Here is a 17089-nt window from a genome sequence, read left to right as displayed (position 1 = left end):
CAACTTTGCTTTGAATCACAGTTATGGGACTTAGTGCAAATAAGGATGCTGGCAACAGAAGTTTGGACATCATTTGGCATTTCAAGACACTATTAACATAATGTCTGAACACAATTGCAGAGCCTCTAAGATCAGATGGACCATTTTACTTGCAAATCTCAAATCATGCCACTTTCAAAAATGTGCAAGTTTAACAGATTAAATATTTCATTTGAATGATTGTGCCATCACATGACCCTTTGTTTTTTGATACCTGACTTTTCATCAACCAACAGCTGAGCAGAGATTGTTACATATTATTTACTGGTAGAAATGGTTCATATATCAATTGCTTTATTGCAAAGTGTTTGTGAGATCAAATTAATCTACTCTAGTACAAAAATAAAGGCAACAAAATTGAACAGCCGCATTCCCCTCCTTCACACAGCCCAAGCCTCAAAAAAGAAGCGAATAGCAACTTGGTATTGATGCCCAACATCCTTTTCAAGCCTAGACAAAAAACAGGCCCAGTGGTATTGTCACTGGGCTGTTAATCCAGAGAGACAGGTATATTCCGGGGGCCTGGATTCAAATCCCTCAATTGAAAAATGGTGGCATTTGAATTCAATAACAATCTGGAATTCAGAGCTTAATAATGACCATGAATCTATTGTTAATTGTCAGAAAAAAAACATCTGATTCATTAATGTCATTTAGAGAAGGAAATTGCCAACCTGATATAATCTAACCTATATGTGACTCCAGACCAAAAGCAATGTGGTTGACTCTTAACTGCCCTCTAGGTAATTAGGGATGGGCAATACGTGCTGGCCCAGCCAGTGATGCCCTCGTCCCGTGAATGAATAAATTCAGAAAAAGCTGCTGAAAAGAAGTGCAAAGACTGTAGATGCTTCGAGTTCTGAATATGGCACAGTTCTTCGGTTGCTCACTATGAGCATCACTTCTCTAATTATCTTGTTTACAAATAAATCCCCTTCTCCATTTTAGTCTGGCCTTGAAAGGCTGCACGAATAACTGGCTGTATTAGGTGTAAAGCATAAGCAGGACTGTATGGTAAACACTGAATGTGGTATCTGGTGCAATAAAACATTTTTGAAGAATAATTCCTAGTCTTCTCATTTGCAAAAAGTGTGAAGAAGTTTCAGAATGCATTATTAGCTGACAGTTTGAGTTCTGAAACATAGGAATGATGATTTGATTTATATTTCTGTATTAACAAGAAGAGCATGTGGGTTTTAGTTTAATTCAAGATTTATACCATCGGGGAGAAGGCCTCCATTCTGAATAACCACCCTCTGGATTCGAGAACGTGTCATGTACAAGTCTAAATGAAAGAATAATACAGTACATAAGGAGGACCTCATAGTGAGGAGCCTCAAGGACAATGGATGTGCAGACACCCACCAGATCAAGGGGTAAGTAATTTCAACTTCACTCACATTAACTGGGATTGCCTTTGTGTGAAAGATTAAAATAATCCTTGGATAAGCACATGGATGATGATGGGATAGTGTAGGGGGACGAGCTGAGAGTAGTTCACAGGTCGGTGCAACATAGAGGGCCAAAGGGCCTGTTCTGTGCTGTATTGTTCTATGTTCTATTTATTCTAAGAGTGGAGTTGGGTTGTCTGGAGATTTATTTCAGTTCCACGCATTTAAATTAGATCCTTAAAACCTATAGAGGTGAATAATTCAGTGCATTAATTAACAAAAGGTAGGAGAGAGAGGGAAAAAAAACAGTTGCCTAGTAGTCTGGTAAAACAAAAGTCACATTAATCGATAAGCAGTATCTGCATTCACAAAGAGGGGGGTCAGTAACAGCAGGAATACCGTTATACAAGTCACCAAAGCAGTCAGTGCAGGGGAAATTGTTCCCAGTTACTTAGAAGAATATCTCATGAGCAAAAGGCTGCAGAAGATGTGAATTTAAAGAACCCCTGTTAAACAATAAGTGAGCTGCATTAGCAATTAATGGTCACAGGAAAGGGAATTAAGGGCATTGAGTTAATTCCGTTACTTGCCCATCTGAACAAGGAGCTTTAAAGAGGAGACAGGAATGAGCTTCATTGAGGTTTCAATGTCTTTAAATGTAGCTGTTGGGAGAAAAAGGGTTTCTGGAACAATTTTATGACAAATATCAAATAGTTCCTGTATTTCAGGATGTGAATGCACCCCCTTTTGCATGTCATAAACACTGATGCTCTTCTAATAATAAAAAAATACATTGGCAGACTCTTGTGAATATGTTCAGTGACTGGCCATCATGGTAAACAGTTAGCAAAAATTTAAAAACTCATCCAATCAAGCCCAATCTGACTTGTTCTGATATTATTATTAGCAGGGATCATTTAAAAAAATGTCTATAGGTTTTGGTTCAAAGGGGAGTTGCATGATCAGGAAGCATTCTCTTGGCTATGATGGGAAAGTACAAATACTAAAGAAAATCTGCCCTGTAAGATACACCCACCCACCATGGTGGTCCTGCAGTAAAATTTAAAAACTACTTCTACCACTTCCATCTATGCATTTCCCCCTCAATTATTTCGCATTCTCAGTAACTTCCATCTTTGTAATTGCCTGGTTTTGATAAACATCATTACAAATGTCATTTCACTTTCATCTTTAGTTTATTGGTAAGCTTTACAATTGACAATGTCAACAACTCAAAATGATTGTGACATTTCCTAATAAATTTGGAAGGTGTGCGTACTTGCTTGTGCAGGGGCAGGGGTATTGGCAATTAAAAAAGGTGAGAGCAAAACATGTCAAAGAAAATGCAGAACCACCAGGGTTGTAGGTACTTTATCACTACGCAACAAAACCTGAGCCTCGCATTGGGGAAGACAACTGACTTACAGTTTCACTGTGTTAATGCCTTTTGAGAACAAGACATTTTGTACCTCACAGTTTCCTGTACGAAACATTCTGGTACACCATAAAAAATGCTTAAAATGTAAATCAAGTAAGCCACATAGGAAGGAACAACAAAGTGAAAAACTTGTATTTCAAGTGTGCTTTGAAGCGATTAAATTGAACAACTGTCACATTTCTCTCCAACTCATGGCACAGAAATCCTCTTGCATTTTAGGTATTTGGGCATATAATCTGGATGTGCGATTCTGAAACAGTGCTGCTGCACTGTCAGACATGACATCTTTTCAGCTGGATATCACAAATCTCAACCTCATTTAGAACTGACATCATGTTCAGATAAGGGTCACTGGACCTGAAACATTGACACGGTTTTTGACTCCACAGGTGCTGCCAGACTTGAGTTTCTCCAGCAATTTCTGTTTTTTATTTCAGATTTTCAGCATTGAAAAAACACTTTAAACAAAAAATTGTCAAAACATTTCCTTCAAAAATGAACAAGACATACAAAGGAATATATTTGGATTTTCAGAAGGCTTTTATGGGTTACCACATATATGACTACTAAATAAAGTAAGAGCCTATGGTGTCAGAGGTAGTACATTAGCATGGATACAGGATTGGCCAAGATAGAGTTGGGGTAAGGGAGGCATTTTCAGGATGGCAACCTGTAACTAGTAGTGTCCCACAGGGATCAATAGTGAGGTCACAATTACTTACAATATATTAAATGACTTGAATCAGGAAAGTAAATGTACTGTTGCCAAGTTTGCAGATGACAAAATAGATGGAAAGGCAAGTGGAGAGGATGACAGTGTACATAAAGTGGTGAGGATGACAGTGTACGTAAAGTTGTACAGACAGAGTAAGCAAATGGAAAGGACTTGACAGGTAGAACATAATGTTTAAAATGTGAGGTGGTGCACTTTGGCAGGAAGATGATAAGTTGAACATTCTTTAAATGGAGAATGAATGCAGAAAACTATGATGTAGTAGCATTTGGGAGTCCTTGTCCATGAATCTCAAAACTAGCATCTATGTTCAGTGGGTAATAGGAAAGGTAAATGCTGGCCTTTATTTCAAAGGAATGGAGTATAAATCATGGGAAGTTTTGTTATAACTATATAGGGCACTACTCAGACAACAGCTGTGAATAGTTTTGGACACTTTATCTAAGGGGAGATATACTAGTATTGGAAACAGTTCAGGGAAGATCCATTAGGCTGATCCATCAGGTATGGAAGAACTGTCTTATGAGGACAGATTGAGTATATTGGGTCTGCACTTGTTGGAATTGATAAGAATGGGAGGTAACCTTATTGAAACAAAGATTGTTAGGGGGTTTGACAGAGTAGATGTGGAAAGATTGGTTCTCGACTCTCCCACAATGGGAAACGAATGGCATGATCTCAAAGGAGTTGTACAGAGGAGCAGCAAACATGTAAAATCTTTTAAAACCATACTGGAACCTATTATTAATTGCAGGGGAGAATGTGAGGGGTAAGGGGAGTCCTTTTCAAAGAACAGCTCCCACTGCAGGGTTTTGCTTGTGGTTGTTAACCAGTGGTTCTGACCGGAAGAGACATGAACTGGATGACAGGAGCAGGTAGGATTCAGCTAAACTGCAACTCCTCGACGAGAGTGGTTTTACAGACTTAGATTCAGGCAACCACAAATCTTTCTACACCACTTTCAGGTTACAGTGTGTTCATTAACTCCCTGAAAATGTATAAAAATACTTTTCTAAAGACTAAAATCAAGGACTGATATCCTTGCTTAAAGGAACACATCATAAAGGACATAGAGTCATAGAGATGTACGGCATGGAAACAGACCCTTCAGTCCAACCTGTCCATGCTGACCAGATATCCCAACCCAGTCTAGTCCCACCTGCCAGCACCCGGCCCATATCCCTTCAAACATAAGCAAAAGAGTAAACTGCATGGCCCTTTCAGCTTGCTCTGCCATTCGCAATGTGATTTTGACTGATTGTCTCCCTCAACTCCATTTTTTCAACTGCTTCAAGTATCCTTTGAACTCTAAAAGGCACCAAAAATTTAGCATTTTATTTTTTCAATACTTTTAATGAAGCAGCATCCACAAACCTTCACATTAGACAATCCCAAATGGTCACAACCTTAGGTGAACAAAAAAAAACAAAGTTCTCATCTCAGCCCTAAATGATCGATCAGTTACCCTGTATTCCAATCTCAGTGTTTAACATGACTCTGAAGGAACTTCAATGAGATTGCCCCTCATCCTTCCAAACTCCAGAGAATGCAGATCAGAAAGTTACTCACTGAAGCAATCCTTTGATCCCAGGAACCAAACTAATTAAAATCGGTGCCACCATCAAGGCAAGTATACACTTCCTTAGATACAAAAACCAAAATTGCTTACCGTATTTTCGGAGAAAGCGTGAGGACTGCTGATGCTAGAGATAAGAGTCAAGTGTGTGGCGGTAGAAAAGCACAGCCGGTCAGGCAGCATCCGAGGAGCAGGAAAATTGACATTTCAGGCATAAGCCCGGTTTCAGGAATGTGTACTTTAGGTACTGTCCTACCAAAGTCCTACACAATTGTAACAAGACTTTTTCCTGCTGGGGTCCTAAAGGCACGCTGGAGAACGGGGTGGAGTCAGGTTCATTATAGGATTCAGAAATGGAATTAGCTATTTACTTAAAAAGGAACAATGTTATGGCGAGAAGGCAGGAGAATGGCATTAATTGAAGTGCTCATTTGGAGAGTCAGTGCAGACACAATGGGCTTCATGGCCTTCTTTGTACTAGAGAAATTGAGATTCTGTGAAATTCATGGTTTGAAAAAAAATAGACTTTTTGAAATTATAGCCATCTCAAGTGCAATCCTGCTAAAGAAACATGTAATGAAATCTGATCCACATCTGTGACTAGTCAGTGACCCCACAGTACTAGGAGAGGAGTAAACTACAGTCAGGGTATATATACTGCAAATCTGATTACTGGGAGTTCACAGCCCTGCTGTGCATATATTTCCCAGTATTGGGATAGAAGAACACAGCTGTTGTTAGGGACAGATGATATGAAGGGACAGCTGAATGAACAGCACCAAACAGAATCCAAAAGTATCAACCCATTAAATAATGGGCTCTCTCATCTGTATGTTGACCGGTTGCCTGTTACACAATGTGCCTGACAAAATGACATGTACACCTGGAGGGTCAAGTTAAAATCTCTATCCAATATTCCTCCATCAGCAACAAAATGAGTGCATCACAACAACAGAGCAGTTTGTTACAGTGAATGTATTTTTTAAGTGTTTCAATATCTTATTTTCAAGCTGACGTTTAAAAGATAGAGCCACTTATCAAGGAGTGGTCCAAGAGATGTACAGTACACAAAGTCTCCATTGTTGGACTTGAACAGTTTAACTTTAGATAACATGTAACACGCACCATATTCACTGGATACAAGAAAACAAGCCTGAAGTGTTACAAACAGAACAATTTCATATCTAACCAATCACTCTTTCAAGAACATTTAATTGAAGGGTGTTCCAACTGCACATGACTAAAGCCTGTGGTATTTTGTTTTCTTGGGGTAGTGGTTTGAAATGTGTGGGGAATGGAGTGGGGTGTGGGAAAGGGAGTGATAGGTGGGAATCACAGGAGATGAATTCAAATTCTTGTAAAATATCCATGCAGAAACAAAACTAGAAAAGGCAATTGGTTTCTTTTGGACACAGACACAGCTGGAATTGCAGAATACTGACATCAGGAACAGAGAGTTCTAGAATCCCATGTAATAAAAACACAATTTGATTTATTAACACATTATAAACAAGTGGCCGATATGTATACTTTCCTTTTGTTAAAAGGAAGGAGGTGCAGTGTCATATAAGTGGGAGTCAGGTCGGGCCCTTTGTTTTGCCCTCTGATTCACAAGCCATATTCCTACACAACATTTCCACTCTCCTGATTGCAGAAGATGCAGTTAAGGAACCAGATGATAGGATTGGATAGAAGGCATTGGTCAATAATCTTGGATCAGTGGGGTGGCATGGTGGCTCACTGGTTAGCACTGCTGCCTCACAGCACCAGGGACCCAGGTTTGATTCCAACTTCGGGTGACTGTGTGGTGTTTGCACATTCTCCCAGTGTCTATGTGGGTTTCCTCCCACAGTCCAAAGATGTGCAGTTTAGGTGGATTGGTCATGCTAAATTACCCGGTGTTCAGGGACGCGTAGGCTAGGTGCATTAGTTAGGGGAAATAGTGTAGTGGAATGGGTCTGGGTGGGATACTCTAAGGGTTGGTGTGGACTTGTTGGGCCAAATGGCCTGTAGGGATTCTAATTCTAATTCAGTGCATTGCACTCAGGTAGCCTGGATCATGTTTACGCTTGACATTTGGGTGGTGCAGTCAAACAATGACAATGACAATGACAATGACAATCTCCAACAAGAGAAAATATAACCATCTTTTCTTGGCATTCAATGGCATCACCATCATTGAATCTCCCACTATGAAGATCCTAGAACTTACCATTGACCAAAAACTGAACTGAATCAGCCATGGATATACTGTGGCTACAAATGCTGGAGAGAGGTTGTGTAGAGTGCAATGTGTAATTCACTTCCCAAATCCTCAGACATGCCCAGATGAATGAAGTTCTAAACACTCAAGGATCTCAACACCATCCAGGATACATTTCTATTTCTATCCACTTCTATCCATTTCTATCCACCAGCTAAAATCTTAACTCACCCCATACCAACACAAACTAGCATCAAGGTCATATACATGACGCACAACAGCACCTTTCAACCTGGAACCTCTACCATTGTGAAGGACCAGGGTAGCATCCTATGAAAGAAAACTGTTTAAAGTCTTCAATGAAATGTGGAGATTTAGCATTCATCTCTGCAAACAAGATTGGTTTGGAATGTATCCATCATAGATAGAAAACACATCGGTCTCAAAATTTCAGAATTATACATGTATTTTAAAAAGCCAATTAGAACAAATCATGAAGGAGCACTTAAACAAAATAGCTTAGAGCTTTTGTGACAGTACTACTGTCCCTACCTCTGAGCTAGGAGAACTGGGTTCAAGTTTCACCTGCTCCAGGAAGTGTGTAATAACAGGAGTTAAGTAATAGGCTCAGCAGTATGCCCAGTCGGAAGTGTTTTCATTGACCCTCCAGGTATGAAGAATGCCTACCTTGTTAACAACATTCTGGAGGGCTGCCAGGGCCCACAGAATTCTGCACCAATATGAATCAGCAAATTCGAGAGAGGAGAGAAAGGTTAGGAGCAGGAAAACAGGACAGACATAATCTCACTGATCTATTTCTGAGTGGTGACAGGAGGTGGAAAAAAAAAGGAAGAGGATTGGCAAACAAGGATATCTTGTTCTCCAGTAAATAGGAGCCAAACAGTAGCTAAACCTTAAATAAAGTTCTCCAATCAGAAATTGCTGAGCTCATGCAGGTTTTATTTTATTCAAATTATAGCTCTGGAGATTAATTTCCATTCTCCAGATGTCACTTGTAACCCTGAAGGCACTTCGATCAATATGTAAGAGTTTCAACCAACCTAATTTGCTTGTATTTATGACTGGAACACCAGTCCAACAGCAATGTTAGATATGTGATGAGAAGTTAAAAGTCCTTGGACTGTCTGGTTAAATTTCAATAGTGTGTACAGTATTGACATTGTACCTAATGTACCCCATATTATCAAGAAATCTATTGTAATACAGCAAGTCTTTGAGAATGCAGCTGTCTAGTCTCCTCAACCAGTGGTGTCACCACTGAATTAAGGGTTTACACACTGGGAATCATTGCATGCTGGTCTACTTGCATATTCAGTGCCCTGTGCTGTCAAGACAAGCTCAATATTCCCTTGAGGCAGCAGAGGTGGAAGCTCATCTTTTTTTCTGGCTTTCATGGGTCCTCCATTCTTTGTTACTATAAACGAGAGCAGTGAGAACATAGACACTGTATGGACAGAACTTTGTACTTTTGGGACATTTACGGATGATACTAGACTTCTGGGCTTTGACAATGACAGCTGAGACCCTGGGAGTTCCCAGTGGGATGCTCTTTGGAGGGTCAATGTGGCCAGCTTGCACATTGTAGAGATTCTATGATCACTTAAGGCCATAAGAAACAGGAACATGAGTAGACCATTTGGCTCCTTGAGCTTACTCTGCCATTCAATATGATCATGGCTGATATGACATTTCTCACACCCAGTTCCTGCCTTTTCCCCATAACCTAATTCCCCGACTTGTCAAAAATATTTCAGCATTAAATATACATATGGACTCCACCCCCACAGCTCTCTGGGGCAAGGAATTCCATAGACACTCAACTCTCTGAAGAAATTCCACCTCATTGTGGGTTTCCTTCGGGTGCTCTGGTTTCCTCCCACAATCCAAAAATGTGCAGGTTAGGTGAATTGACCATGCTAAATTGTCCGTAGTGTTAGGTGAAGGGTAAATGTAGGAGTATGGGTCTGGGTGGTATACACTTCAGCGGGTCGGTGTGGACTTGTTGGGCCGAAGGGCCTGTTTCCACACTGTAAGTAATCTAATCTAATCTCATCTCAGTCTTAAATCGGCAGCTTTTATTCTATGTCCATGCTCTTAGGTCCTGCACTCTCCCATGAAGAGAAACATCCTTACTGCTCTCTACTAGGTTAAACCAGATTCCCTATTGCTTCTGTGATCCTTGATACTGCACCATTAAGTCTAAGCCCATGCCACCAAAGTAATATGAAGATCAAAAGTCAAACCCTGGGCCCAGGCGAACATTGTAGTATATGTACACAGGTACTAAAGTGGTCCTTTGGCCAACCTTACATTGAGCATATCTCTCAGCACCGGCTACAAGCTTTTACAGTAAGCAAAATGGCCTTTGGTGATTCCTTATGATGTGAAAATAATCAGTATCTGAGATATATCTTGGCATTGTAAGTGATGCAAAGTAAGTGAAAAGCTGTCTTTCTCGTGTTGTTTACCCAACGGCCTTCCCATTAGACGCCTGGCTCATTTCAATACCACGTGCCGATATTTTCACTGCTGTATCAAATAGCTTTATAGATTTTGTATACTGTAACAGAATAGATCAAAGTAGGTGACAAGGCCCAGTTGGGACAATACCTGCTTCCAGTCAGAAAGTTGTGGCCTTTAGTTTCAATCCAGGATGTGAACACAAAATGCATGTGCAGTACTGAAGTGTTGCCACCAAAGCACCATCAGCCTTCACGGTTGGACATAAGGTCCCAGGCCACCATTGTGACGAGTCGTGGGGTTCTCTCCAATCAATATTTATCCCTCAACTCAACATGACAGAAACAGAACGCCTGGTTATTGTCATTATTACTATTTGCAGGAACATGCTCTATGCATTATGACAGTATCTGCATTAAATTAGCTGCAGAGCGCTTTTGGGCAATGGATACTCATGCCAGGTGCTATATAAATTCAAGTTTTTTTGCTTTACTTCCTGAAAATGAATTACGTTCCATTTTCCAGACATTCTGTGGCTTTGCATATGTTTTACTAGCTAACAAATGTTTTATAAAGTACTGAAAGGAGAGTTCTGAAAAAGAGTCACTGAATCCGAAACATTAACTCTGTTTTCACTCTACAGATGCTGCCCGACTTGCTGAGTTTTCCCAGCAATTTCTGTTTTTGTTCATGTAGTAGTATTCAGGTCATTAAACATCCCCAGGAGCATTCTAAACCAAAAGCATGAGATTGTGCTACACAAGGAGAAATTGGAACAAAATAAAACAAATATCTGCAGTTGACCGAGATCTGAAACTAACAAAAAGCTGATACTGGAGAAACGCAGCAGGTCTGACAGCATCCGAGAGGAATTTCTCTCCACGGATGTTGCCGACTTGCTGGGTTTCTCCAGCAATTTCAGTTTTTGTAAGGAGCTATTAGATCAGGTGATCAAAACCTTTGATCAAAAAGAGACAGGCCTTTAAAAGGGGGGGAAACAAGCTGGAAAGAAACAGAAGAAAAAATGTCAGAGTTTAAGGCTTAGGTAATTGTTCCAGAATTGGCAGTTGTGCTATCAACAAATGGAAACATGCAAGAAGCCATAATTAGCAGAGAGCAAGTTTTGCAAGCATTTGTGGGGCTGAAGTACATTATAGAGCTAAAGGGAGGACAAGTGAGGCTAGAAAGGGATTTGAAAAACCAAGAGCCAGCGTACGTAAATTAACAAAGTTGACATAAGGATATCAGGATTTGGTGCAAATTGGGACAGAGACAGACCTTTAGACAAATAGAAGTTAATGGAATCAAGAACATGGAAAGCCATCAAGGAATGCATTTGAATAACCAAGTCTAGAGGTAACAAAGACATGCAGGAGGCTTCAACATGTGAGCAGAGGCAAGGGTGGAGTCAGACAATATCATGGAGTTGAAAAGAGGGTGGTCTTAATGACAGCATCCGGGTGCTTCGGTTTCCTCCCACTGTCCAAAAATGTGCAGGTTCGGTGAATTGGCTATGCTAAAATTGCCCATAGTGTTAGATGAAGGGGTAAATGTAGGGGAATGGGTCTGGCTGGGTTGCGCATCAGCAGGTCGGTGTGGACTTGTTGGGCCGAAGGGCCTGTTTCCACACTATAAGTAATCTAATTTAATTAAGCAGACTTGATAATCAGTTGAGCTCCAGATATACAAGTTTGTAAGCAGTCTGATTCAGCCTCAGAGAGGAACCAGGAAGAGAAGCAGAGATGGTGACTAGGAAGCATGCCAGACAAAGTCAACAGCTTTACTCTTCCCATTAGTTAATATGAGTGTTATTAATACATGTTGATAAACAGCAACACATGCAGAAATACGTCTTTGTCAAAGATGCCACAGAAGCTGGTATCCCGCCACCTATGCACCCTTTGTTTACATGTAAATAGCACTTGACATTGGTCCAGCTTGAGTGAACAGAACCTCAGACACTCCTGTTTATATATAAAAAAAAAATCGGTCAGCCTGGGATACCTGATTGAGTTCCCTGATTGGGGCTAGCCCCAATCTACAAGGGCCACATGACTGACCTTGTTATGATCATGACTACCCTGCCCCTCTAAATCCAGGGATGTCAGCCTGTTTTTTTTCTTGTAGCCTCTCCTAGGGTGTTTTTCACATTGGATCCAGTTCCTCAGACTCAGCCGCTGACATGGGTGATGGGTACTAGACCGTAGCTTGCCTCTTATTCTTGGAGTGTCTTGAAGAAACTCATCCTTTTCTTCAGGCAGTAACGGCGTTAAGGCAGAAATGTTCACGATGTCTATCACAGATTCCAGTTTCTTTGACACTAGACGGAGGGGGAGGACTCTCTGGTTCCAATAGCCTTTCTGAGGGACCGGGTATGGTTTGCTCCTGTTCCATTTGAGAGTTTTCAGGTTTCACGTGATCCACGTGCTTACTCAGGATGCCTCACCCACCCGAATTTTGTACGTCATGGGACCTGAGCTCTCGTCAACCTCCCATTGTATGCATGCAGGGCATTTCCAGGGTTTCTATACCAAACCCCTTTCGCTTAGCGAAATCTTGTGTCCAGCATTGCCATTCCTGATGCTATTTCACCCGACAACTACCCCAGGTCCAGGAAGACCAGGTTTGATGTGGTGTGGAGTTTTCTCACCATTATAGCACCTTAGCTGGAGCTATCCCTGTAGTTGCATGAGGCATGGTCTGATTATCAAACTGTCCAAGTTTCTATTTGATTTTGAGTGAAGCTGTAGGGAACTTCTTTAAGCCTGCCTTCAATGTTTGTACTGCTCTTTCTGCCAGATCATTGGACAATGGGTGGTACACAGCTGTCTTTTTATGCTAAATGCCATTCAGCTTTAGGAAGTAGAGATTCCCTGCTGGTAAATGATGACCCATTCTCTATGAGCAACACTTCTGGGAGCCTGTCTGTTGCAAACAAGGCGTGCAGCTTTTCTATCATCGTCCCTGTGTTTGACAAATGGACTCCATGCATGTCCAACCACATTCATTGTGGATACCCAGACCTGCTGTGCTTTTCCAGCACCACTCTAATCTAGACTCTGATCTCCAGCATCTGCAGTATCCACTTTTGCCCATAAAAGAGCTTGCATAGTTGATGTGTAACTGAGTCCACAGTTTACCCAGCCATTCTGACAAATGTGCAGGAGCTGCTGATGGTCATTTTGTCCTCGTTGGCACTTTGGGCACTGCCCCACCAATGTAGCTATGACTGCATCCAATCCTCGCCACCAGACTTAACTTCTCACCAACATCTTCATTTTGGAAGCCCTTGGAGGTCAGCCAATATCTGGCAGCGATCTTTCCTCAGGACAATCACTCTTGCTTCCCACAATAGTATGCCATCCTCTACAGTGACCTTGTCTCGCCGGCTGCAGAAAGGTTTCAGTCCTGGTTGTGATGGCCCTTTTGTTATCCCAAACACCAGTAGGTGTTTTAGTTTTGTCAGGATCGGATCTTGTGGCGTCCACAGTCAGATATTGTCAGCAGTGACTGGAGGGGTGTCCAGAAAATTTAAAACCAGAACAGTACCTTCCAGCAGCAGTACCACTTGTGTTGTATCTGTGAGGTGGAGGTGGCTCAAGAATTAGAATGAGAATGAGACACTGGTGCTGAATTTGACGTGAAGGTATAGGCTGTGCTGTCTTGCCCTGTGAATAGCCGCAGCAGAGGTTTGTGGTTTGTTATTATCATAAATTTTCATCTGTAAAAGGTATTGATGTAACTATCTCACACAAAAGGTGACCGCCAAATCTTCCTTCTCTATCTGGGCGTAACCGTGTTCTGAATTAGCCAAGTCCAGGAAGCATATGCTATTGGGCGTTCCTCTCCATTGAGCCATCTGTCAGCCAACACCGTCCTGATACTGTACGGGGAAGCATCGCGCATCAGCACCAGACCTCACTTGGGATCATACCTTAGTGGTGACAGCTGCTTCTTCACTTCTGTTAAGGTTACGTTTTGGCTATGAGACCATTTCCAAGGCTGACCATTTTTAAAAAAAAACAGATATAAAGGGGCACCAGATGGAGACCAGGTTACATGTGAACTTACTGCAATAGTTCACTAATTCAATGAAAGACCTAAGCCCTGGTACAGGCATGGGATCTTTGATCACCCTCACTTTATCTTCCACAGGGTGTAACCCAGTCTTGCTGACTCTGTAGCCCATGTAGGTCACTTAGAGTGCCTTGAACACACATTTTTCCCTTTTAAAAGGCATATGTTTGCTTTGGAGAAACAGCTAAGGATTATGTTCAAGTTCTAAATGCTCTTTGTTGGCTTTTCCTGTTATTAGCATATCATCCAGATAAATGGCGACCTGGGGTAGACCTTGTAAAATGTTCTCCATTGTCTGCTGAAAAATGGGTGATGATACCCCCAATGGCAGTCTCATATATAGGTACAAAACCTTATGGATATTCCCTTTGGAATCATAAATCCAAAGTCCCATGTTCCTCCCATGCATTTAACTTGACATATCTCAAAATATTCATATATCCAAAACTGTTGTTATTTTCTAAGAGAGGTCTCCAAGCACAGTATCTCAGTCAACTGTTGCATAATTCAAACTTTCAATATCGTTAGCAGCCATGGAAAATATCTTAGAGAAAGCTGCCATTTAGTCCATTACATGTACTAGCTTTCCAATTAGAGCTCTCCATTTTACTCTACTCTCCATCCCATGCTCTGTTCCTCAGATCGTTGAGAATTGTCATCTAACATTTTTGTGGAGGAACATTCAATCTCAACAACTGTACACAGCTTTAAAGGTCCCAGAAAAACAAGGAAAAACATCATATTGCCATTCAGGTGTGAAATAGTATTACAAAAGACACAAAGGGTTGCAGGGTTGTCATTTCATGTAGCTTAAGTGATAATTAAAAGACCAAAGTCTTACTGGCATTCTTCACAATCATCTGAAATCCACCCAGTAAAGGTCAGGTATCATTATTCAAATCCCCACTATAGGCAGGTAACAAGTTATTCTCCATTGACATCTAATATCAGTCATTAATCCTTATAGCTATTCAAATTAGTGCAACTGCAGGAAGCATCTTTGGCTCACAGTTGCCATTTCACCCAAAAGGAAAGGAAAACTAAGTTAATACACATTAAAATCTTCCCTTTTCACATAGTCTTTGATAGTCAACATTTTTAAAAGGCTCACTTTAAGGATGTGCCTTAAAGTGTTTGCTTTAGAAATTCCTCCAAGTGCAATTCTCAAATTATAAAGTGGAAAGGCAGAGTCTAAGGGGTGACTTTATAGAGATTTCTAAAATCATGAGGGGCATGGGCAGGGTGAATAGCCAAGGTCCTTTCCCTGGGGTTGGGGGGAGTCCAAAACTACAGGGCATACATTTAAGGTGAGAGAGCGGAAGTATTCAAAAGGGACCTGTGGTGCATATATGGAATGAGCTGTCAGAAAGGTGGAGGAGGCTGGTACAATTACAACATTTAAAAGGCATCTAGATGGATATATGAATAGGAAGGGTTTAAGGGATATGGGCCAAGTGCTGGCAAATGGGGCTAGATTAATGTAGAATATCTGGTCGGCATGGGTAAATTGGAGTGCAAGGTCTGTTTCTGCGCGTACATCTCTATGGTGCAGTGCTCTCCGTAGGTAGAATAGGACACTTCACATTTTTACTAAAACTGGCAACTCAATCCATTGAGCTTGTGCCAACCGTCTGCAGTCTTACTCTCCATCTCACCAGATCACATCAAGGATCATCAAAAGCAGGAAGGAATGTGGAGTTAAGGTTGCAATCTGTTCTGCACGATCTAATTAGATGGTGGAATAGGTCTGACTCCTCTCAAAATCAGTTCAAGTATATCAATGTGGTGATGTTTTTTTTTAATCACAATAACCCATGTTGAGAAAAATGCAGCACTCAGTCGGCACACAGTAAGCTCCCACAAGCGAGACAACTTTAATGGTGTGTGGACGTTCACTGAAGGAGAGAAGTTAGGCGACTTCCCAGATCTTCCACCCAAACGGGCAGGAGACTCAATATAGTACCTGCCCAGCGCACATTGCTCCTGGAGATGTACTGTCACATCCCACCGGTCAGACCCTGGAGACTAGGGCTAGGGGCAGAGCCTGGATCATCTGAGAACCTAAGAGTTAGACATCCTCCCTGCCCCCGGCCCAAACAGCTCCCTTTAAAAACGAAAGCAAACTTGAAAAGACCAGTCTACACTTAAGAACGAAATATATATTTTAAGGGAAAAAAAAAAGAGATTGGGGGAAAAACAATTGACAGCTCAAAATTGAAATGATGCGAGCTTCAGTTAAAACATGTTAACCAGCCAGGCCATTTAAAAAGTACTGAAGGAAAACTCAGATCATACATATTAAAACAAAACAAAAATCTCATTAATCTATTAGATATCAACTGGAAAGACCGCACTGACGCCCGTGAGGAATACAAATGTAACAAATTGCGATGTAGCCAAGGCCTGAAATGGTTACAATGTAACGACGGGTTTCTCTTTCGTGTTATTTTTTTTTAAATGGAAACACATTTAAAAGGCCAGCGCTTTGTTTTCGCTTACCTGAGCTTCCACGCCGGCCAACTTGACCGGGAAGACCTGAAGCAGCAAAAGAGCCATCCTGAGGGGGATCTTGCTCATCGCCTCCCCGCTGTATCTCTCCTCACAGCCGGACTGTCCTAGCAGCCTCTCCCGGCTCCAGGGGAGAGTTCCGACACCCTCTCCCTCTCTCCACCACCACCCCCCCCCCCCGGCCCCATCAGCATCCAGCCCTCCGAGTCCCGCCCCCTACCCCACCCTCCATTGGCTGGATCCCTGACCCCGCCTCCCCCGTTGAAAACTTTCCCGCCTGACGATTGGTCAGCCAGACCTGTCAGTCTATCCCCGCCCCGCCCTGGAGGTGGGTGCACGCGCCTGCCAACGGGGATGCTCGCGCCCGCGCAGGGTGGGGAGCGGACGTTTGTGCCTTGTTTTTCTACAAAAAAAAGCAGCTTGAGAAAGAAAGAGGCGATTCGTGCTATTGCTTTCCATTGCACCAGCGAAACGCGTTGCCTTTCTGCATTTTGCAATCCCCGGGACAGCTCTGCATTATTTAATAGCTCTTTCCGTCGCTTCCTCCACCATGCACGTTCTTTCTCCACGCACAGATGAAGATTTGCTGTCATTTCCACTTTCGATATCGTGCAGCGCTGCCAATGCTCGATGCATATAACGT

The 17089-nt window shown here is 41.9% G+C and overlaps 1 protein-coding gene across 2 annotated transcripts in view; it reads right to left on the bottom strand.

The window, feature by feature from the left end:
• wbp1la (WW domain binding protein 1-like a) overlaps window positions 1–16598 on the bottom strand; it is a 115691-nt gene extending 99093 nt beyond the window's left edge. Inside the window, exon 1 of one of the 2 annotated variants that reach the window (XM_072557101.1) lies at window positions 16438–16598. In XM_072557101.1, the coding sequence (XP_072413202.1) occupies window positions 16438–16515 (78 nt within the window). In that variant the 5' untranslated portion in view covers window positions 16516–16598. The remainder of the gene's footprint in view (window positions 1–16437) is intronic. The other variant, XM_072557103.1, reaches the window with a different exon arrangement.
• Between the last annotated feature and the right edge of the window lie 491 nt (window positions 16599–17089).

The sequence above is a fragment of the Chiloscyllium punctatum genome, chromosome 38, assembly GCF_047496795.1.
Source record: "Chiloscyllium punctatum isolate Juve2018m chromosome 38, sChiPun1.3, whole genome shotgun sequence".
NCBI lineage: Eukaryota > Metazoa > Chordata > Chondrichthyes > Orectolobiformes > Hemiscylliidae > Chiloscyllium > Chiloscyllium punctatum.
This window is presented reverse-complemented; position numbering and strand designations above follow the sequence as displayed.